This window comes from Citrus sinensis, chromosome 1 (assembly GCF_022201045.2).
Source record: "Citrus sinensis cultivar Valencia sweet orange chromosome 1, DVS_A1.0, whole genome shotgun sequence".
NCBI lineage: Eukaryota > Viridiplantae > Streptophyta > Magnoliopsida > Sapindales > Rutaceae > Citrus > Citrus sinensis.
Window position 1 is genome coordinate 13624642 of NC_068556.1, and position 23704 is coordinate 13648345.

At 33.2% G+C, this 23704-nt stretch overlaps 1 protein-coding gene and 2 non-coding genes across 7 annotated transcripts; all 3 read right to left on the minus strand.

Moving 5' to 3' along the window:
• Positions 1-32: 32 nt before the first annotated feature.
• Positions 33-9988, minus strand: LOC102625030 (protection of telomeres protein 1b-like). 5 transcript variants are annotated; one of them, XM_052434762.1, is made up of 10 exons: positions 9751-9988; positions 7909-8045; positions 6262-6451; positions 4756-4820; positions 4464-4552; positions 3246-3527; positions 3049-3125; positions 2836-2897; positions 685-748; positions 33-488 (listed from the first exon to the last, which is right to left on the minus strand). In XM_052434762.1, exons 1-10 carry the CDS (start codon positions 9875-9877, stop codon positions 409-411), a joined length of 1173 nt encoding a protein of 390 aa, XP_052290722.1. In that variant the 5' UTR covers positions 9878-9988; the 3' UTR covers positions 33-408. The 5 variants fall into 5 exon arrangements, with proteins under 5 accessions (XP_052290722.1, XP_006490781.1, XP_006490780.1 ...); XM_006490718.4 differs by having other exon boundaries at positions 685-837; positions 3246-3441; positions 4464-4533; positions 9751-9983; XM_006490717.4 differs by having other exon boundaries at positions 685-837; positions 9751-9983.
• Positions 9560-9658, minus strand: LOC112495767 (small nucleolar RNA snoR113). Its single transcript, XR_003062099.1, has one exon. It is a non-coding gene; the product is annotated as a small nucleolar RNA snoR113 (small nucleolar RNA).
• Positions 9989-17845: 7857 nt separating the features above from the next.
• LOC112495752 (small nucleolar RNA R71) lies at positions 17846-17949 on the minus strand. Its single transcript, XR_003062084.1, has one exon. It is a non-coding gene; the product is annotated as a small nucleolar RNA R71 (small nucleolar RNA).
• Positions 17950-23704: the final 5755 nt, after the last annotated feature.

Here is a 23704-nt window from a genome sequence, read left to right on the forward strand (position 1 = left end):
ATTTCGTCACCATTGGACATTGGACCTAAGACTTGTAAAATTAGGATCTTTCTTTAATCTTGAAAGCAGTACTATCAACAGCTACACTTATGCCCCCAAGAGGCCGACCAGTGAGATTCAAATTTTAATATATTAGTCTTGAAAGACACCTTTAATCCCCATGTTGCCTAAACAGCCTAGGTTTAGAAATACTTGCATCTGCCGCTCATGTCTAAAACCACCAAAACGATGGCAACAGTTGTAGGTTACCAAATCTAAGGAAAACTGTCCACTTCTTAACCTGAAATCTTGGTGTCAAAGATTCTATATTGCCTGCTTCCCCAAATATCATTTCTATCGATGTAGTACGATTTTAGGCAACACTGCACCCATGGTGGATTTCTGGGAGCATCCTTAATTTCTTGTCCATCACTTACGGCCACTCCAAGCAATTTGTTTATCTTTCTTTTCAATACATCGACAAAGGGATAACCGCCAAAAAGTTTCTCCTGTCATGGGTGAAGATTGTGAGATCAAGGAAAGTTCACAAATGTAGAATATAGAAATATCAGATTTCCAAAAAAAAAAGATAATAAAACAAAAATAGAGATGTGCGACAAGCAGATGTGTTGCATGATAGGCTTTCTGACAAAAAACTTTAGTCATGACTGATGAAATCCGTGGAGATTAAAAACATGAGCTCACCCCATCTTCTGCATACACAAAAGCATGAATTCTTGCCGTTGGATCCTCTAAGGTCAGCCTGATCCTGTAATTCCCAAGAGGAGAGCAGAAGTCCTCAGACCGCCATGGAAGTGCAGCTACAACTCGAACCACACACTTGAATTTAGCTGTTACCTGTCATCACGTATAAAGTGACATTAACATGAAGGCCCCCAAATTCTTGCAGGCACTGCATTTTGATGTGTCAGGTTGATGACTGAAATCAAATATTTTGATCCAATAGAATTTGAAAATTCAGATTCAGAACTGGAGTTTTATTTCTGTGGAGCAATCAGTTGTGTGTTTGACCAAAAAAGGCATAATTGGTATATTTGACCCAAAAAAGCATAAACGGTATCTATATAATAACTAATCCCCATTGTAGAAAGAGGCCTAACAGAAGAAGATTTATGTGACCAGTAAGTAACTTGCTAAGGAACTAAGATCTAACCATCATAGTCAGGGAGTATTGAGAGTCCAGACATTTAGAAGTTAGTTCAGGATAGCATACATATCAAACTATATTATTTGGACAAAATTATGTCTTACAACTGTGCCAATTTTTCTTTTTTGTTTCATATTTGATAAAAGACTGCCACAATACCAGTTATTCTAAAAATACGGTAAAACGATGTTTAAAAAACCTCGTTACAGTGACTACTTAACATAGACACTTTTTTTATGTTTTCTCTAATCTTTTAGGTCAAGTAATAACTTTACGCAGTATCAAATAACTATGACCAAGCGATCTAGTATTCAAATCCCATTAATTGGAAATTAATTAAACTATAATGAGTTGTCTTTATGTTTGTTATTGAGTTTATGGTTGCTGCAAGAGTCCACCTGGGAGGTTTATCCATCGTTGCCGCTCAATTCTGAACATGAATTAGAATGAAATCATCAAACATTTTAGGCTATTTGTTTTCTAAACTTAATGAAAAGTTTCAACATTTTCATCTAAGTACAAGAGGTTGATTTCATTAACCTTTTGCCGAATTTGAAAAGTTTTTCGTTTTTCTTTTCATTTTCCTTTTATATTTTCAATATATAAGACCTAATTAATCTAGTGATATAAATGAATCTATTTAGAGCACTAACCATATAAAAACTCCCACAAGAAAGTACGTTTCTCTATATATCATAATTATATAATTTTACAGTATTATTTTACAGCATAATAAAATTAAAATTTAAGCTATTATAATCTCCGTCAATAAATATTTACTTTTACAAAACAATAAAAACAGTGACTTATAATCTTCATTTGGTTAATTTAGTTTAAATTATTTCCAGATACTTTATTACCTATTTAACCAGAATCTAAGGGCACAAATGTAAAATAATTGGCTTTGAATTTTAAAAAGGAAATAACATCAATATTACAATATTTGGAAAAAATGAGCATGTCATTCATATTCAAGCATTCAGCTCTATTCAAATTTGAAACCAAATAAGATCTATTCAACGGCAATGGGTCTTGTTGAAGTGGTTTCAAGTCATGCTATTGTCTCATGTTAAATTTTGTTTAGATTATTGGATCAAAAAACTAGAGATGACCTATGGTGGGTTAAATATCGTTAGTATTATCCTTTTGGCCTTTCATTTGTTTGCATTTGACAATTATCAGCTAATGATAGGAAGAAAAACAGATATCCGAAAAAACTTGAGACCAAACTGTCATTGTTCCAAATCAGAGATTCCAAATCAGAGATTGTTCGACTATCAATTTCCCTTATATTTATAATAAATATACTTTAACACAAAATCCAATTTTCTAAAAATATAACATAAAACAATACGGCCACATAAAAATTGCCATAGGATATCTAGTGCATCTTAAAAAAGATAAAAATCAAATAATTTTGATTGTTAGCAAAATTATAGCATTTATTCAACTCTATTAATTTTATATAATAAACTGCTCCTTTGGGAGAATCACACACTAGAAATACAGGAAACAATAAGACATGCAATAGTCTATTCAGAACAAGTGTACTAATCCCGAATCCTGAGGTTTCAAAATTGAAAAAAAAAAATTTAAAAACAATGACGACAGTACAGTCATCAAAGTAGAATAATTGAAGGCATTTATGTGGAAAAGACAGAACAAAAGGTTTGCATAAGATAGGATACCTGTGAGTGGGTAAGAACATCCTTCAATGTAACAAATGGCCCATCCTCAGAATAATCAATATCTGATGGATCAATGAAAAATTATAGTTAAAATAAACATCATGATCCAGAAATTCTAAGGATAGAGATTTTATTTGCAGGAGACTAAATCGGACAAAAAACATGTAAAAAGTTCAAATAGAGAGAATCATCATCAAAAACCAATATGGTAACCTGTAACCTCAGAAGTCCAAGGAAAGCACCAGTATGGCATCCGACTATGTTCCCATGACAATCGTTCGTCATAAGACCTGAGTTATATATGTATATATTAAATGTATATTAATAATCAGTAAATCAAAGTTAAAGCATAAAACATTCAGTACAAGACAGCCATAAGTATAATGAAGTCACTTGGAAGTCACAATAACCTTTGACGCTCCACTATGAGATTGTCGTTAGTTGGCACGTAACGCAGCCTTGTGAAGTGCGTCAACACACCAAACCATAATCCTGCATCCACTTGACAGAGTACATTTTGAAGCTTCACCCATTTACCAATTTTTAGAAGATGAAGGATATGCTTCTCAATGCCTTTGTCTATGATCACTCTCAAGATACTTCCAACTGCAGGAAATGAACATAATATATCTCTTGATAAAGGCAAAGGCTCCACTTGTAAAGGCAGCTCATGATCCATTTCATCTTCAAGCCTATAGTTCATAATTAAAAATAATTTTAAACATCCAAATTTTATTATAAACTGCCTAGCTCATGGATGACAAGAACTTACTCTGTCAAGAATACTAAGGAAATTCCAGTGAAGAGATAATTTTTCGTCAAAATTTGAAAAGATATTAAAAAATTAGAATTTAATTTGGTACACATTCGTGTTAAGCACCGCAACACAGATTATAATTGGATTCACATGATTTGAATATTGAATCTTGATAAACATTAACAATCACATCTTTGGGCAATTAACAGCAAAGGCCACGTATATTTTCTGTCGGTTAGCCCAGTTATGGACAAAGTTCAGACAATCATAAAAGTAAGCAATTATATAGACCACGAAGAGAAGTGCCTGTGCAACTTGCTGCCACGGTACAGGTAATGAAGAACAAGAAGTGATAAACTAGCATCCATCCACTCCTAAAACAAAATTTAAAACCCCAATCCATATTAGCCATAGGCTTTTCAAGACCAATCTTGCAAATAAATCCACGTTCCTTCTGTATTCTTCCACCATCTTATTTGCAGCAAGACCTACTATCAAGAACCTTTGCATCCATCTTATCTCATTTAATGAAAATCCCCACCAACCCCCCCCCCCACCCAACACAAAAAAAAAGGAAAGAAAGAAATGGTCGGGAAAATAAAAATTAAGGACATCAAGGCCATTGTGTAAGAAAGGATATGGAAGCATAAATTCCCTACGAACATAACTTTCTTGTCCTTTTTTACTTTACCATTCAAATTGATTAGGGTTAAATCTATGACCTAGATCTATCAAACTCCCGCATATGAATGTCATTTTATTTTTTTTTTAGCAAATTATTCACAGTTAAAACATCAACTGGAATTCATGTGTCATTTTATCAGAGAATCGATAACAAATATTAAAGGAAAAATAACTTATATCTACTCACTTCTTACTGATCTGGGCTGGTGGAGCATCAGTTCCATCCCAAACAAAGGCCATCCACTCACCTTTAGCAACTTCACAAATATGAAATACCTTGATAAGGAAAAGCAATGAAATTGAAAACAAACAATACTTTGAATTAGTTACATAGAAATATCGGTAAGCTTAGCATGGAAAGTCATTTGTTTCTCTCTCAAATGTATATTGACTTGGCACAGAAATTTTCCAATCAAAACCATCAGTTTGTTGACAGCAAGTCAAATGTACAAAAGGATACAAAAATGTGATTGAATTACCTTGCAAGCCATATTAATGCGCTGTCCATCCTTGATTTCTCTCAACAATAGGAACTTTTTTGAATCTATCAAGCACAAAGTTCAAAGCATTTTATGCAGATTAGAAGCACAATCTGAAATTTGGCACAGAAATACACTACAATAGGTTACAAGAAAAGTTCTAAACAAGTTTTCTTTTTTTTTCCCTTTTTAATTTTTAACCATATGTATAACAATTTCTTTACAAAGGTGGGCCAGATGTCCACATAATCAAAAAGAGAAAAAGGGGGGAAGGGAACTAATATATACAAAGCCCATCAATAGCCCCAGACATCCTTCCCCAATCCAGAAACAAGAACAATCTTTAGAACCATGCAGAAAAAAGAACAATCTTTTAAGTTCTATGTCACCGAAGCCCAAAGAGATACCAAAAGCTTAACTTTATCCTACAAAACCATCCATGTTTTCTTACTTAATTCTTTTCAAAATCTAATTGTTTCTTTCTTGCCATAACACCCAGAAAAGAGCCAAAAAGACACCACTCCAAAGAAGCATGGTGTTCTTTCCTTTTCAAAACCAAAAGTCTCCTCTGGAAGTAGGGATTGCATGAACCCAGAATTTCCCAAGAAATCTTGGCTTCTTTGCTCACTCTAACCCACAAGCTTAATGCCACATCACAATGAAGGAAAAGATAATTATGAATAACAAATTTGAAGTCACTCTTATGTAGAAAATACCACTAAGCTTGACATTTTTTGAGCTGTGACATGCTATAACAGCAAGCTGATCATGGATCAACATAAATTTATATAGCTGTTTGTCCCATCAGCAAAAGAAAATCAGATCACCCTATCAATTATATAGATAAATAAATAAACCCAAGGAGAAGTTGGGAATTGGTTGCTCCATTTTTGTCCGCTTGAGAATGACTTGTTTCACATGCAACTAGGTGCGTAATATGGAGCACATAGAGATGCCAGAACTTCTATAGCTTTTTCAATAAAAACAAGAAGTGATTAAGAAAATAAAACACAAACTGCAGATTAGAAACTTGCACAACCCAAGAGCATAAAATGCTTATCAAAATTTTCCTTCAAAAATGGTCAGGTCTAAACTTCTTAAACAAACACTTGATAAAATTGCAATCCCCTCAGTCACTAGTGCTTTCTTGTGTGGATGCGCATTTGCATCATGTTTGGATAATACACATACAGTTATTTTAATTGGGAAAATTCTATTTGTTTGGGACATCAAGAAAGCATTCAACAATCAACATTGGTGAATTCCTCAACACATCAATGTCTGCATACTTTACGAGCAAATAAACATCAACTAAGAACAATAGACACACACTACACATACATATAGACTTAAAAGGGGAAAGAAAAAACACCATCATCTGATAGCGTTTAATATAGCTTATTCTCGTTGACATTTTGACATAATAGCATTTAAACATACGTCGTAAGTTTTAATACTAATAAAATTAAAATTATTGTTCATCGACTGAAGTATTCTAGAGCATACCTTCCTTAAACTGAAAGTTAAGCAACCATTTTCTCACGGCAGCTATAATCCTCTTGTCCTGATCTCTCACGAAAAATCTAGAAGAAACTTGATAAGGGAGGAAGTCTTCACCACCTTTCCCGTCATATAAAGCAAACGATGAAAACTTTTTGTTGAAAAGTGCATATGCTTGCTTATTGTGTGCTTTCATCTGCCCAAGCATAGCTCCCAATTTTAACTTAAAATTCACTTTTTAGTGAAAATCATAAAATTTGGTATATGCATGGAAAGTTCTGTAACACGCCAATATAGCATGAAATTATGATGCACATAAGAATTCTATCTTTAAAGTGGAAAGTAAAAAGGAAAATAGAACAACTCTCCAGCCAACTTATGAGTGATTAAATCTAGAATGAATTTCTTGTTGCTCTTTCCTGCCGTGTCCAAATTGCAAATTTTTAAAAGGGGGGGGGGGGGGGGGAAAAGAAGAGAAAGAAGCATGTCTATAATAGTGTATGTTATTTGATTACAGCCTTTTAGGTACAACTTTTAAGGAGACAAAATGGAGGACTTGACAGAGATTGAAGAACAATTAAAGAGAAGGCAAGGAAGAGAGAAATAGAAGAACAGCGAAAAATTTATATGAAGAAAATCAACTCGATATTTAAACTTTATTCATATAATTTCAGGCTTAAAATAGACTAACCAAAAGGCCCTTACATCCGGTGAAAAAAATCTTTAAAGAAATAGAAACCCAATTTACCTTGAACAAGGCAATAAGCAACTGAAATCTTACCACAAAAAGGTAGATAAACATTTTTTTGAAAATGGAAATAACATAACCCCCTAAAAAGGACAAAAATAAGTAATCCTGATTCAATACTAATTCTTCCGCCTATGCTAGCAGTTCTGCATATGTCCTCAGGATAATTTACATGAGAGCTACATTGCATAGAAAAGCACAACGAAGTAGAGCCACTCCAATGGGTTTATATATTACAACAGAATACAAACTAAGAAGAGCCTACTTAGAAATAATCAAGCATGCACATGCATATACATATGTGCAAAACTTGATTCTGGGACAGAAAGATGCCAACAGACAGTGATCCACAAAGGTCATACGAAACTCCAGTTAGTGTTGGTGACATCACTTTAGGGAAAACTGGAACTAATTAAGACTTTGAGGGCACAATTCACTTATATCATTACCAAGGGAGTTTCAAAGCTTCATCACCTGAAAGCATCCACATCTTTGTCTTTAATGCAGCATATAGATTGGCATTCAACATCCACTCTTTGAGAGAATTGACATTTGGGAATAATCTTAATACATTATCTGCTTGTTTTTATATATACATACATATTTAGGGATTCAGACAAATTAAGTAAGAAAGTTTTAAGTCTCTTTTATTTTCATCTATCTACAGTCCCAAACATTTCACTTCATCATTCCCCGAAGTCAAAGCGCAAGGAAATTCACAAATCTTGATTTTTCTCATTACATGATAGTTTTCTGTTTTCCATGTAAGAAAAAAATGAACTGAATAAACTCATAACATATAAGGACATGTTCCATAAATTATCTAAATACAAACATTAATAAAAATTAACCATGAAAAGCACCATGGAAATCTAATAGTAAAGCAAGTCAGTATCACTTTATACCACGACATGAGAAAGCAGAATTATGTCCCCAACTGATACAATATATGGTAGCTTTTCCATACTCTCAGCAAAGATATTAACGGAAATCCCATCTTTCGTATGTGATTCATCTGTTACTTTTATTGTGCAAAAGCTATCTGCAAATCAAACACATGTGCTTTGTAAAAGAAAATAATATAAAAGAATTACGGATTTGGCAATCCATACTAGAGAAGGCAATTTTGTTCCCAATTGAAGTTTAAAAAGAATGATCATAAATGCGACTTACTTATCAATTAATGTTACATAGCCCACCATTGTCAAGTGCTAAGCACAGTACATTAATACACTAATTTGTTAATATGATGTCAGATAAAGAAAAACAAGGAAATTTTGTTTTACTAAAATTGATTGGTATTACTTTTAATACAATTCAAGTTTTGTTTCTTTAAAATAATTAACTAATTAATAAAAAATGGCTGTTTGGTACAACTATTCTAAAAATGTTTTGGCAGGTCGAGCTTTTGTTTAAATTATACATTGGAAACGGTTAGCAAAAGCCTATTGACTGTTTCAAAATCAATCATAGAAAGGATGTGATTTAGGACAAGCAAGCAAAATTATAGTATATTGCTAGCTTGGCCTGCGTCATGATGTTTCTGAGTGGTTTTCAATTTTTGTAACCAGCAGATAAACAACTTCTCAAAAAAGCTCCTTTGACCATTTCATAAGTCATATAAAGAAACATGGTAAATATGGTTAGGATCATAAACCATACTGTTTAAAAACAACCAAATTTCCCACAATAAGCAACTCCCATCAACATGCATCCTACTGAAATAAGGTAAAATCTTTCTCAATAAATGTCTACATCACAGCCAATCCACCACGAGCAAATATCCAATTATATCATATGAGGCTATCGGTTACATGAGAGGCTTCTAGCACTTCTTATTTTCTTGTAACAACATGATAAAAATAATCCGGGTTGATGAACCAAATAGCAATTGCCAGCAACAGGCTGACAATAGAGATCCAATATTAATTATCATACTTCTAATTTAATGGGCGATTCCAGCATTTAAAAGTTCTTTGCTTCAGAAGATCGTTGTGCCTTCGGGAGTGGTGAAAAAGCTGTGTGCTATGGAAATGTGCAATTCTCACAACTCTTTGATTTGGCATGAAAGAAACAGAAGGATCTTTGAAGATTTTAAGCAAGTTAACAAGTTGCTGTGGGATAGAGTGCGGCTAACAGCCCAACTTTCGGCTTCTATTATTAAGAAATTTCAATATTCTTCTTTCTTCTTCATACTATCTAAATTCTGGAAGGGGTCTAGGGTTTTGCTTTATTACATAAGCAATATAAACTAAGAGGGCAAAAAAAAAAAAAAAAAAAAATATAGTTAAAAGAAAATCAACATCTGAATTCCCAGTTTCTAGATACTCCAATTCTGTAGTGAAAGCCAATTTGAAAACAAGATGCTTGGTGAGCAAAGAGACAAGCTTCAAAATTTTTTAAATCATATATATAGAACAAACAAATTTAGACTCCATTGCTTCAAATGCCACCAATACTCAACTTGTTTGGATTCCAGGGCCATATTAACTCGATCTGAATGAAACTAAAGCTACCCAATCAAAACAAATACAATAAGACAAAAGATTTAAGCAACTGGCTCAGCACGTACACCTTACAGGAAGAATAATCATTCTACTACCAAACGAACAATTAGTAGCAGCCGTAAGTCCGGCCTTTTTGTCATCATTGCCAGCCAACATTTTCAATTTTAAATTAAAATAAATTACTTGAGAGTGAACTAATTATCTAATAGCGAGCGAGAGAGGGCGAATCAAGTCAATTACCAGTGCCCTTGCTTTGCTTAGGAGAACCAACCTCCAGAATAACGCCGACAAAACTCACTTTTTGGTTTATTGAGAGAATGGCATCTTTTATCTTAAGAAACCGATAGTCCTCTCCGTTATAATCCATCTTCAGGGTTCTGGCGGTGATTGCAAAGAAAGTGAGAGAGAGAGGTGTTTTTATTTATATATGACAAAATGATTTCACTTCGCATACATTTTCAAAATGGCAACATGAAAAAAAAAATAAAAAAAAACAAAAAAAAACCTATAGAACTGAGATAAATAGGCCCAGTTCTCTATGATCGATTATATTTATTCAGGGTTCAGTTATGGTACCACATTAGTACCATACCACAGCTGAATTTAGTCATTGAATCTAATTATGATGACTATTGTGAATTGGATTCAATAACTGAATTTAACTCTAGTATAGTACTATTGTGGTATCATAATTTTACTTTATTTATTTAATACAATATTTTATTATAAAAAAAGTTAATTGGTTATTTATAAATCCAAACTTTATTATAAAAAGAGTTAATTGGTTATTTATAAATCCAAACTCATATATAAATAACAAACTAAATTATATTTATTTTAGAATTTATTTTAACTTAAAATAAATTAAAATATCCAAATAATAAATTTATTTATTTATTTTTTGGATATAAATAATAAATAAATTATCTATTTCGTATAAAAAAATTAAATTATTTATTAATAGGTGGATATAATAAATATAGAAACTAATAAATAATATCTAAAGAATTAGATAAATAAAAAACTTTAAGAATAGTGGGCGATTTATGGTTCATTCTCGGGTCTGGTCAAGAACCAAACTGAATCGTAATCGGTCCGAATTATATGAATTGAAGTCGAGCCAAAGTTTAGAACCAGAGCAAACAATTTCAGTTCAGTTCAGTTCGGTTTCAGTTCGGTTTGACAAACATTATGACTGAAATCGAATCAATTATCATAATATACATTCCAGTACATTCCTCATTACAATCTCATATTCATTTGCGAACAAGACACCGAGATATGACAAACCCAAAATTCATTTTAGCACCATAAATTTTTTTAATTTCATTTCGTCTCATTGATACTTAATTTAGAGAGAGTGAGAGTGAGCGTGAGAGAGAGGGGGCCTGGCGGCTGCTGTTGTGCTAGATAATTAATTTAGAGAGAGTGAGAGTGAGCGTGAGAGAGAGGGGGCCTGGCGGCTGCTGTTGTGCTAGCCGGCTGCTGCGTCTGTCGGTCTGCGTGAGAGAGAGAGAGAGAGAGGGTACGCATTCGGTTAATTTTTTTAAATTAAAATTTCCTGAACCGAACGGTTTAAGCATTCGGTTAGCCACCAAACATAAATTGTTCAGTGCAAGGCTGCATGCAAATTGAAACCGAACCGAGCTAAATAATTTTGATTTGGTTCGGTTTTTACCTGTTAAACCGAACCGACCGAACTAAAAAATTTTGATTTAGCTCTTTTCGGCAAAAATCAAACCAAACGCCCGGCCCTACCCACCGACTCAAATCTTGTTTATAATTGAAGTGTTATAACTTTTAAACTATAGCTACTATAGAAAAAAGTTATAACTATAAAACAAAAATTAATAGTATATAATAAATATAAACTTTAAATACGCATAAGCCTACCACATATTCAATTTCTGTTTAGAATTAAGATACTATAACTTTTAAATTACAGCTGTTGTAGAAAAAAATTATAATTATAAAACAAAAGTTAATAGTATATAGTAAATATAAAATTTAAATAATAATTTTGACAAAATTATTAAAGATATAATAAATTTTTCATCATACAAGTGAAAAATTATATCAATATAATTTACAAGTTACAGTAGTTAGTGTTTACCAAACACTGCTACCCAATCTCAATCCCAAATGGACTCTCAAGCTTGTTTGGATTCCAAAGCCATAAACTTAACTCGACTTAATGAAGTTAAAGTTACCCAATCAAAATAAATAAAATAAGACATAAAGGGTGTGTTTGGTACATTATATTGGATTACATTATATTGTATTATTTTAATACAGCTGTATTATATTATGTTGTATTGTATGAGCACTGTATTATAATAATGCTATGTAATGTTTGGTGTTATCCTGTATTATTTTAACTTTTAATTATACTATATTTGGTGCTGCTTTGCATTGCATTATTTTTTTGGTAATTATAAAATTTTATTTTTGAAAAATAAATTTTTACTTTTTGATAACTTTGCCAAATTTTTTTTTTGTCAAAAATATTTTAATAAAAATATTTACTACTAAATTCCATGGTATCAATCTTCTATTAAATTATACTTTTCGGCAATATATCCTATGAAATAAAAATCCAAGTGAATAAAATAGATAACTCAAAAAAAATCCCAACACATATAATTAAAACATATAGGTAAAAAAAAGTCATAATAAATATAATTAACACAAAGGTTGCACATATTATACTTAGTCACAACATAAAAGGAGTTGCATTCTTGAAAAGAGTTGCTCTATCTCATATATCAAATCAAGGTCAATAATTTTGCATACATAAAGACGGATATAACTTTCATTCAATCCTTAGATAGTGTGTATTCTTTCCCAGCTATCCAAATCCAAATGTCAGTTTAGTTTTTACCACTGCTCATCTTCCCTGATTGGTATTAAAAAGTGTGCATTTAATAAAAATAAAATTAATAGTTTTTTACTTAAAGTGTTAATTAATACGCTCATAATTTATAAATTGTATGAATGCTCTCATAATAAATTTTTATCTTAAATTAATTCACAATATATTAATTTTATATTATAAATATATTTCAATAATAAAGAGGAGTTGGAACTGGAAGCGGGAACAAAAAAAAATTGCTGAAGCCATTTGGAAGCATTATCGAAGATATGTAATTAAAAATAAAAAAATAATTAAAAAAAAAAGAAAGTGGGCAATCATGTTGGTAATGGTCAGGAGGCCATCACGCCACCTGACCATCACCCATGATTTGCTTGTTTGTTTGTTTGATAATAATAAGAAACAATAATAGAATAAAAGAAGTTGAAGCTGAAGATTGCCTATAAATAGGAGAAGCTTTTGCTGAGGGAAGGGGGAGCTGAGAGGGGAGACGAGAGAACGAAGTTGAGGAATTGTTTCTTTTTCTTTTTTTTTTCTTATTTTGTTGTGTAATCAATTTCTTTGTAATATGTTTCAAAAGTTTATCAAATAAAAAGAATGTTTTGTTTTCTTTCAATATGAATGACTAATTTTATTAAGCTAAGCTAAAGGGTGAAGCTCAAGATTTCAAATTATTAAATTTATTACCTTCTCAAGTGAGTTTTAAGTTTTTTTTTTCTTTTCTAGTTATTTTTATGTCATGTTAATTCATAGATTTTCTTTGATCTATATGATATTTTGACATAATATCAACACATTAATACAGTTGTGGCACATTATGTACTTTATTTCATATTTATCCATACACATAGTTAGTCAAGATTTAAATGATATAATAGTTAACTAGTAAAAGTTGCGCAAAATATAAAAAATGATAAAGTATTAAAATTATAGTTTGAATACTGAGAGTGGATCCCGTAACCTTAGTATAATTTTAAATTAATTCTTAGTAATTTCTTTTCCCGCAATTAATTTTCTTTATTTAACAAATTGACTACTAGATTTTAAATTATCTGTGGTTCGACCATGGACTCACCGGATTATATTATAACTAGACACTCTTATACTTAAGAGTAATAACACTTTTGAGTCATGTCACTCCCAATCAAGAATTTCTTCTATTACTTGTCCAAGAAGAAATATGCTATCAAATGGACAAGAAAAGAACCACAACTACATCATTTCTAAGCAATGTACAGAATAAATTGACTTATGTACCAAGCTTGGCCTAACATGCATGTATGTTATGCAAAATATTGCATCAAAATGCAAAAATGTGGTTGCATATGTGGAAATTTAACCACATAGGCAGAATAGGTGCAATTTTATTAAGTTGGATGGAATACCGCATTAGTTATATAACCAGATGTAACGAGATGCTAAGATTGGCAATATATTAAAGCTCTTCTTTGATGACTTTTAGCCTTTTTTTTATCTTCACCACATCATCATTCAACTTCGAGTTTTGCTCATATGGCATTTCATCATTAGTATTAGGATATATGAGAGATTTAATAGTGAATCAATCCCAAAAACAACAATGCTTCACCTCACAATGCTTCACCTCACAATGCTTCCATCTAGATGACTAAAACATTGCATTAAGATTTTGCAATGTAGTTGACACCTTAGCCACTACCTGCATGCCACACTTGCAATATTTTGGCTGGCATTTCACTTTTTCATATAGCAGAATTGGAATTCTCAAATGAATTTGAAGTGTTAAGTGTGTGATGGATTAACAATTTGTTAATGTGCTGCTGATTTTTTGTTGCAAATGAGTAACAAATTGGTTGAATTTGAAGTGATTGTTAGGTGTGTGATGGATCAATGATCTATAAATGTGCTGCTAATATTTTGTTATAAATTAATAGCAAATTGGTTGAATGCCGCAAACTATTTGTGTTGGTGCATTTTAGGTGATTATATAGCCTAAAAATGTAACTGTTATTGGCTCTAATAGTTACATTCTGGTTTGATTCACTTTTAGGGCAAATCTAGTATTTTTACCTTATTTTGAGTTTTAAGAGTAAAATCATTAATTTACTATAATTTTCCTAACTTTCAAATAGTAGCTAATAATTTAGCGGACACAAGACATATTTTATCAACTTGGGATGAATGACTGATACATATTGAAAGTGTGCTAGTACGTTTGATAAAAGGATTTAATGATTACATTGATAATTTCCCTTTGTAATATTATTCACCAAAAAAAAAAATTATGCTCTCAAAAGTTGGTGACTGATGAATAATTTTAAATATAAACAAAAACGCTGCAAAATATAAAATTTATCTGTGATACTTTTCAGCTTTATCAACGAAAAGAAAAATGAACTGGTAGTGTCGTTAAGGTGCACCAAATTTAAAACCTTACCACTAATATAAATAATTAGTACAGATCGAGTAAGGATCAATCCCACAGAGACTATGCTAGTTATATTTATTATTAACTCTAAGCAAGATTTGAAATAAAATAATAGTAGTAATAATAAGAGTAATAATAATATAAATTAATCTAACTAAAGAAAATGCCAATTATAAATAAAAAGAGGGTTTATGAATTTTTAACTAAATAGTAAGAAGTAAAGAAATTAAAACTACGAACAAGAATTTAATAAAAACTCTAAGTAAAGGAGAAAGAAATAATAATGATGAAAACTTTGGTTAAAGGATCATTCGCCACCACCAAACATGCACATAATATATCAATTCTATCATTAATTTATATTAAAACTATCAATCATAGACAACAATAAGCTCTGTTAGTCTCAATCTTTCCTTAGTGTGTCATTAGGCAAAATAAGCTCTTCACCTAATCTCTAACCATTAAATAATTTAAAACAAGCTCTTTAAATTTAAGATCATGGAAGTATTAAACAGAGAACGATATTAGGTTGATCTAGGCAATAAACACGCAAGCTCGGATTATTTAACCTAGGTTATGTTCTTCAATTGAAATCACTAATTCCAACATGCTACTAATGATTAAAATATCAAGACAATTACGGATCAAGAATTTTAATTTATCAATAAAATTTATTCAAGTCCTATCTAATTGGCCACTCAAATAAAACAAGAATAAATCAGGAACATTAATTATAGAAGAACATAAACAATCTCAATTAAATAAATTGAATGATAGAATTTAAATTTAATTGCATAGCATGTTTAGGGTTTTGAATTCACCTTCAACCAAATAAAAATCTAGCCTAACATAATTGAATTGGGATAAAGAGAATTGACAAAACCAATCATGGAGATTAATTCAAGCGGCTGCCTTTGTTTTATTTTAATTAAGTATTTTATGTATTTTAGGGGCATCATAGTCATTTCACAATAAAAAAGAGATCAGACGGCAAAACAGACATCACTTTTTAACTCAGGACGGTCGAAAACCTTAGGAGGAGCATAAAAGGAAAAATGGCACTGTTCACATGTATGGTACTATTCACGTGTACGATATTGTCTACGTTACTGTTCACGACACTGTTCACATAGACGGATCAATGACGTGGCATTGATTGATGAGGTGTCACGATTTTTTTGGACTAAAATTCTTATGTATTTTGATGGTGACGTGGCAGCATATCAGTAGACCAAAAATCTCGCGTACGGTACATGCATCACACATGATTATTTTCAACCAAACCGTGTTACTGTTCAACCCGGGTCAAACTGTGTTACTGTTCAACCCGGGTCAAACCGTGTTACTGTTCAACCCGGGTCAAACCGTGTTACTGTTCATCCACGTGGTCAAACCGCGTACTGTTGACTGATGACGTGACGCAATCTTGAGCGTCCAAACTGTTTTTAATTCGATGGCCATGATTTACTCCATGTATCTATAAAAGGGGGTCTTCCCCCCCTAATTTGATATCTCTGAATCCATTTTTGGGATCCATTTGCTGTAATTCCTTCTCCATCTTGTATTTTCTATGTATTTTTATAAATTCTCATTTTGCCCCTAGTTCAATTATGAGTGACTAATTTTCTTTCAAGTTTGAGTTGAAGGTAAAGTCTCAACATGTGTTATGGGCTTTATTTGGTAAATTTACTTTCTCTTTCCCTCTAATTTTTGTGGATGTTTTGACTTCTCGTCGACAAATAATACTATTCTTGTCTATTACCGTCTTGGTTTCACCGGCCCCCTAGTACAAGGTTATTATTATTTGGCACGATAAGCCCTTAGCACCATAATAATTAGAGTGTGGTTCATGAGGTGTGGATTCCCCCCTCATGATTTAATTGGTATTAATAAGGAATATTTAGCCCATGATGCATGTTGATACGGATCCAGATACCCAAGTACGTTATCTCAATAGATTTCTTTTCAATTTATTCTCGTCATTTCAATTCCAATTTTAGAATTTATTCTCGCCATTTCAATTCCAATTTTAAGATAATCTAAATCACTTTCACCACAAATCCAACCACCCTCATACAAAATTAATTCTACATATAATTAAAATCCACCTCCTCGTGGGATCAATACTCGTCTCCATTAATCTATTCTACAATAGATTCGTGCACTTGCGAGTTCAATAAAATTTGCACAACAAGTTTTTGGCGCCGTTGCCGGAGAGGTAAGTTATTTTAATTTGTAAAATTAATTTTTTGTGAATAATTTCTTTTATTTGTTTTCTTGTATTTGTTTTATTATTAAAAAAAGGAAAAAAAGTGAATCTACATTTAAAGGTTAGTATTTCTTTTCTTTTTCTCTTCTTTAAAATTCTATAATTTAATTTTTAATTTATTTTTCTTTGTAATTTTTTTTGTTTATCTTATTAATTTATTTTTAGTTAATTTATTTCACGTATTTATTTTTGTGTATTTTTATAGTAATGTTGTAATAGCGCAATAAGGTTAGTATCGTAATTTCTCCCTCTTCTTTATTTTTATTTGTTTTGTTTCCATCTTTATTTTTATTTTATTTTCTTTGCATGCATGGTCGTAGGTCATTATTTCCTAATCTTAAACCTATAGACCTTGAGCTTGAGAAAACACTGCGCACACACAAGCACGTTAAAAATAAATTTGAAATGGATTTACAAGCACCACAGGAGAGACCATTTAAGGACTACTTCAGTCCTTTAGCTAATTTGAGCACATCATGCATAAGATATTCAAATGTAGCTGTTAGAAGTTTTGAATTAAAACCTAGTGTGCTAAATTGTCTCCCCACATTTTATGGCCTAGAAAATGAGGACCCATATAATCATTTGAATGATTTTCATGCTATTGTCAAACATTTAAATATGAGAATTTTTCAGATGATGATGTAAAACTTAGACTATTCTCATTTTCTTTAAAGGATAGAGCTCGTTCATGGCTTAATACATTGTCTGTCAATAGCATTACATCATGGGAACAAATGGTAACAAATTTTTGAATAAATATTTCCCAGTACATAAAACCAATGCTATTCGCAGGAAAATATCAGAGTTTACCCAGAAAGATGACGAGTAGTTTTTCGAAACATGGGAGCGATTCAATGGGCTACTCTTGAAGTGTCCACATCATGGGTACGAGAAATGGCACCAATGCCAATACTTTTTGGAGGGATTATTGCCGAATGTGCAAGAATGGCTAATGGCAACAAGTGGAGGAGAGCTAATGTCAAAATGTACATAAGAGATTTGAGAATTCTTCCAGCGACAAGCGGATAATTCCCAACAACGGAGTCGATCACTCAGGAATACTAAAAGAATTAAGGGAGTAAATGAGGTTCACATTGGCGAGTCGAGTTCAGAAATTGAAGAAGTCAAAACGATAATTGAAGGTCTCTCTCGACAAATAGCATCGTTATCGACAGCTAAATCAACAGAGCCACATGACCATGACTCATACTCAGATCAAGCCAATGCCATAGGTGTAATGAGAAAACCATCAAATTACAACCCATACTCCAACACATATAATCCTGCATGGAGAGACCACCCCAATTTTTCATGGTCTTAAGGATTCCAACAGAATAGACCAGCAGCTCCAGCTCCATCAATGCAACAAATTTCTCAAATTCATCAAGCCTCTCAGCCCCTATTTAGACCATACAATCAGAACCAGAACTACTCTCAACCCAGACCATGGAAGGATGCATTCTAGAATTTCAAGAATGTTACTCACTCCACGATTGAGCAACAAAATTACACTATTGATGGACTACGAAATGAGTTGAGAGCAGGCTTCAATTCACAAGCCCAATCTGTTTCAAGCCTTGAGAAGATGGTAGGACAGCTTGCTTCTTTAGTTCAGACCTTGGCAATAACTGTTGAGAAAGGTAAATTTTCAAGTCAACCAATGCCTAATCCTAAATGAGTACATGAAGCAAGTACCAGTTCACCACAACAGCATGGAGAGGTCAAAACAGTCATGACCTTGCGAAAAGGAAAAGAAGTCGACAATAAAGTAGAGATGCCGGTGACAAAAGAAAATCAAATTGTACCTGTGAATGTTGAGGACTCATCACTGGAGGAGAAAGAAGAAACCAACCCACGAGAATACGTTCCCAAAGCTCAATTCCCCCAGAGGTTAGCTAAAGGCAAGAAGGGAAAATTCACAGGTGAGATTCTTGAAATCTTCAAACAGGTAAGTGTTAACATCCCTTTGCTTGATGCTATTAAACAAGTTCCATCTTATGCCAAGTTTCTTAAAGACCTTTGCACTAAAAAGAGAAACATTCATGTTCAAAAGAAGGCATTTTTAACAGAAAACATTAAGTCTATACTCCAACACAAAATTCCTCCAAAATGCAAAGACCCAGGTTCCCCTACTATCTCATGTAGTATAGGGAACCATACAATTGAGAATGTTTTGTTGGATTTAGGGACTAGTGTAAATTTGTTGCCTTACTCTGTTTTCGTGAAACTTGGATTGGGAGAATTACACCCAACTCTAGTGGTATTACAACTTGTAAATCGGTCCACGAAAATACCTCGTGGTATTGTGGAAGACGTGCTTATCCAGGTAGACAAGTTCTATTTTCCTGTTGATTTGATTGTAATTGACACTCAACCAATACAGGATTCAAGGAAGCACATCCCCATTATTCTAGGCCGACCTTTCTTGGCAACTGCGGATGCTCACATTCAATGCAGGATTAGAAATATGCAGTTGTCCTTCGGTAACATGACTATGGAGCTGAACATCTTCAACATTGCCAAACAACCTCACAATGCAGATGATGGAATTATTGATGTGGATTTAATAGAAATAATAGTTGATAATACTTTTCTTTCAAACCTTAGTGATGATCCTTTACAAACATGTTTAACTCACTTTGGTTTGGATTTTGATATTGACAGATCGGTCAATGAGGTCAACGCCCTACTTGACTCAGTACCATCCATGGACACTAACAAATGGAAGTCAAGAGTTGAACAACTAGCACCATCAGAAAAGAAACTCATCCCATCATCAGAATCACCACCGAAACTCGAGCTCAAACCATTACCCAACACTTTGGAATATGCATTTTTGGGAGAAGAAAGTACTCATCATCCCTAAATGACGAACAAAAACGTAAGTTGTTGGATGTTTTAAAAGAGCACAAAGGAGCATTAGGATGGACCATAGTAGACATCAAAGGTATAAACCCAGTAGACTGCATGCATTACATTCACCTCGATGAAAATGCTAAATCTACTAGGGAAATGCAACGTCAGTTAAATCCTAATATGAAAGAAGTTGTTAGAACTGAAGTCCTTAAACTATTAGACGCATGTATCATTTACCCAATTTCTGATAGTTCATGGGTCAGTCCTGTACAAGTTATCCCTAAAACGTCAGGAGTCACAGTAGTTACCAATGCTGATAATAAATTAATACCAATTAGAGTAACTACAAGATGGCGTGTATGCATTGATTATAGAAAGTTGAATTTTGTCACACGTAAAGACCATTTTCCTTTACCATTTATTGATCAAATGCTTGATAGATTAGCAGGCCATGAATTTTATTGCTTTCTAGATGGCTACTCTGGATATAATCAGATTCACATAGCACCAAAAGATCAAGAGAAGATCACTTTCACTTGCCCTTTTGGCACATTTGCATATAAGAGGATGTCATTTGGATTATGTAATGCACCTGCCACATTTCAACGATGCATGTTGAGCATTTTTTCTTATATGGTTGAACAATTCCTTGAAGTCTTTATGGATGACTTTTCTGTTTCTGGTGACTCGTTTGATCAATGTTTACATCATCTAACACTAGTTTTGCGAAGATGTATAAAAAAGAACTTGGTCTTAAATTGGGAGAAGTGCCGTTTTATGGTAAAACAAGGTATTGTTCTCGGTCACATCATTTCGAGCAAAGGTATTGAGGTTGACAAAGCTAAGGTGGATCTCATTTCTAATATTCCTCAACCCAAAACAGTCAGAGAAGTAAGATCTTTCCTTGGGCATGCTGGTTTTTATAGACGTTTCATTAAAGATTTTAGCAAAGTTTCTAGACCCTTATGCAATTTACTTGCTAAGGATGTGCCTTTTATCTTTAATGATTCATGTCTTGTGGCGTTTGAAAAATTAAAGCAGTTGTTGACATCATCACCCATCATTCAGACCCCAAACTGGAGCTTACCATTTGAACTCATGTGTGATGCATTTGATTATGCAGTAGGAACAGTGTTAGGACAAAGAGTTGATCGAATTCCCCACGTTATTTACTATGCTAGTATGACATTGAATAATGCACAGTTGAACTATTCAACTATTGAAAAAGAAATGTTAGCAGTAGTGTTTGCATTAGAAAAATTTCGGTTTTATCTCATTGGTTGTAAAATAATTATGTTCACAGATCATGCTGCTCTTAAATATCTTCTCACAAAGAAAGATGCAAAAGCTAGACTAATTCGTTGGGTATTACTTTTGCAGGAATTTGACTTGGAATTCAAAGATAAGAAAGACACAAAAAATGTTGTGGCGGACCACCTCTCTCGTCTCCATTTAGACACAATTACAGAGCCATTAATATTGAATGAATAATTTCCAGATGAACAATTAATGAATGTGGAAGTATTACCTTGGTATGCTGATATAGTTAATTATTTTGTTACAGGTCAACTTCCAGAGCATTGGACCAAGTAAGACAAGGCTAAATTCTTTGCAGAAATAAAGAATTTCTTTTGGGATGACCCGTATTTGTTCAAGTATTGTGCCGATCAAATTGTTAGACGATGTGTCCCAGAAAGTGAAATTCAAAATATCCTTTCATTCTGCCATGAACAAGCTTGTGGATGCCATTTCAGTGCTAAGAAAACAGCTACAAAAGTTTTACAATGTGGTTTCTATTAGCCAACTATATTTCGAGACGCTTACACTTTCTGTTCTTCATGTGATAGGTGTCAACGAATGGGGAGCATTACACGAAGGAACATGATGCCATTAACTCCAATTTTAGTGGTTGAGATTTTTGACGTATGGGGTATCAACTTCATGGGACCCTTTTCCTCTTCTTTTGGCCATCAATACGTATTGGATGCTGTTGACTATGTATCGAAATGGGTAGAAGCAATTCCATGTAGAACCAATGATCATAAGGTGGTGATAGGATTTTTGAAAAGCAACATTGTTTCGCGCTTTGGATTCCCTCAAGCAATAATCAGTGATGGTAGTGCCCACTTTTGTAACAAAATATTCAAAACTCTTTTGACAAAGTATTCCATCACACACAAAGTGGCAACCCTATATCATCCGCAAACTAGTGGCCAAGTTGAGATCTCCAATCGAGAAATAAAGCACATATTAGAAAAGACGGTGAGGCCAGACAGAAAAGATTGGTCATTAAGACTTGATGATGCCTTATAGGCATATAGAACGGCTTTCAAGACCCTGATTGGGATGTCACCCTACAGACTAGTGTATGGAAAGCTTGCCACCTACCTGTGGAACTCGAGCACCGTGCATATTGGGCTATCAATAAATTCAACTTTGACATGCAGCAAGCTAGCTCAGAAAGAAGATTACAACTGGGAAAACTTGAAGAAATTCACAATGATGCACAAGAAAATGCCAAGATTTACAAGCAACGAATGAAAGTCTTCCATGACAAGCAAATTATGAGAAAATCGTTCACTCCAGGTCAGAAAGTGCTTTTATTCAATTCTCACTTGCACATATTCCCAGGTAAATTACGCTCTCGATGGTTTGGCCCCTTTATTGTTCATACTGTTTTTCCACATGGAAAAATTAAAATTAAAGACCCAAAAAATGGTGTCACGTTTAAAGTTAATGGTCAAAGATTAAAGTTATATCTAGAGTACCAACCACATGGAGAAGACACCGAAATAAATTTGAGTGACCCACCAGATTTGAATTGATTTTTTTTTCTTTCTTTTCGTTGATTTGATTTTTCTTTCTTTCTTTTTATTATTCTTTTGCTAATTGAAATTATTTTGCATAAGTGTGTTTGTTTACCTATTAAGTTTTTTCTTATCATTTTTAATCATGAGTACCTTACTTAAACCGTTCCTCCTGAACATTCTTAAACCACTTTAACGTGTCAAAACTCATCTCAAAAGGCAGATTCAATTTTGTAAAACACATCGCATTTGGGGCTCTACGGCCACCAGAATTAGTAGCCTATGTTGAGGGTTTAGAAAGCCAACTCAGAGACATTGAGAGAAATGTTTACGACATCCAGCTGGAGCTTGAGATAAATTCAATAGAGGACGATCTTAATTTTTTTTTTGTGTTTTAATTTGTTTTTCTGTTTGTGTGCTTTAGTTTGTTACCCCGGTGAAGTGGCGAATAACGGTACTCCGTGACAATCAAGTCGGTTACTTCAGTTTCCCATAATAACTGATATTCTGAGGCAAATGTATGGATAGAAACGAGATTCTAGCAAAGCTTCATAAGCGATTCCCTTCACTTCCTCAGAATGCCCTCCTTACAATCTATAAAACCCGGTCCGAATGCATGCGATTACTCATGAGGAATAACATACCTGCTGACATCCATTGGTTAATCGAGGCTAAAGTACGATCGGCAGGTGAGTTACCTCCAAAATTTATTGCATACATGCCTGGTTGTGGTAAAGGAAATTATGCAAGAAAACGACGAGCTCGAAGAATTTCTGTTGCTTGTCATAAGTGTGCCAGAATGAGATGTGATAAAAAACCATGTTCTTTAGGTATGTTGTCTGATAACAGGGAAGATAAGATTCAATTCATTAGGGATGTCGTGAATAAGGAGTCATTGGATGATATCCTTCTGTCTCTTGAAACGCATCCCAGTGGATATGTGCAAGGAGCGATTCTCCAATTATGGCCATTATTCCAGA

Bases quoted from the DNA above. Each gene is read 5' to 3' on its own strand.
- LOC102625030 (XM_006490717.4), bottom strand. From the start codon at position 9,877: ATGGATTATAACGGAGAGGACTATCGGTTTCTTAAGATAAAAGATGCC. The intron at 2,898-3,048 runs GTTACCATATTG...TTGATCCATCAG, and splicing joins TTGGACTTCTGAGGTTACAG to ATATTGATTATTCTGAGGAT. The intron at 838-2,835 runs GTATCCTATCTT...ACGTGATGACAG, and splicing joins ATGTTCTTACCCACTCACAG to GTAACAGCTAAATTCAAGTG.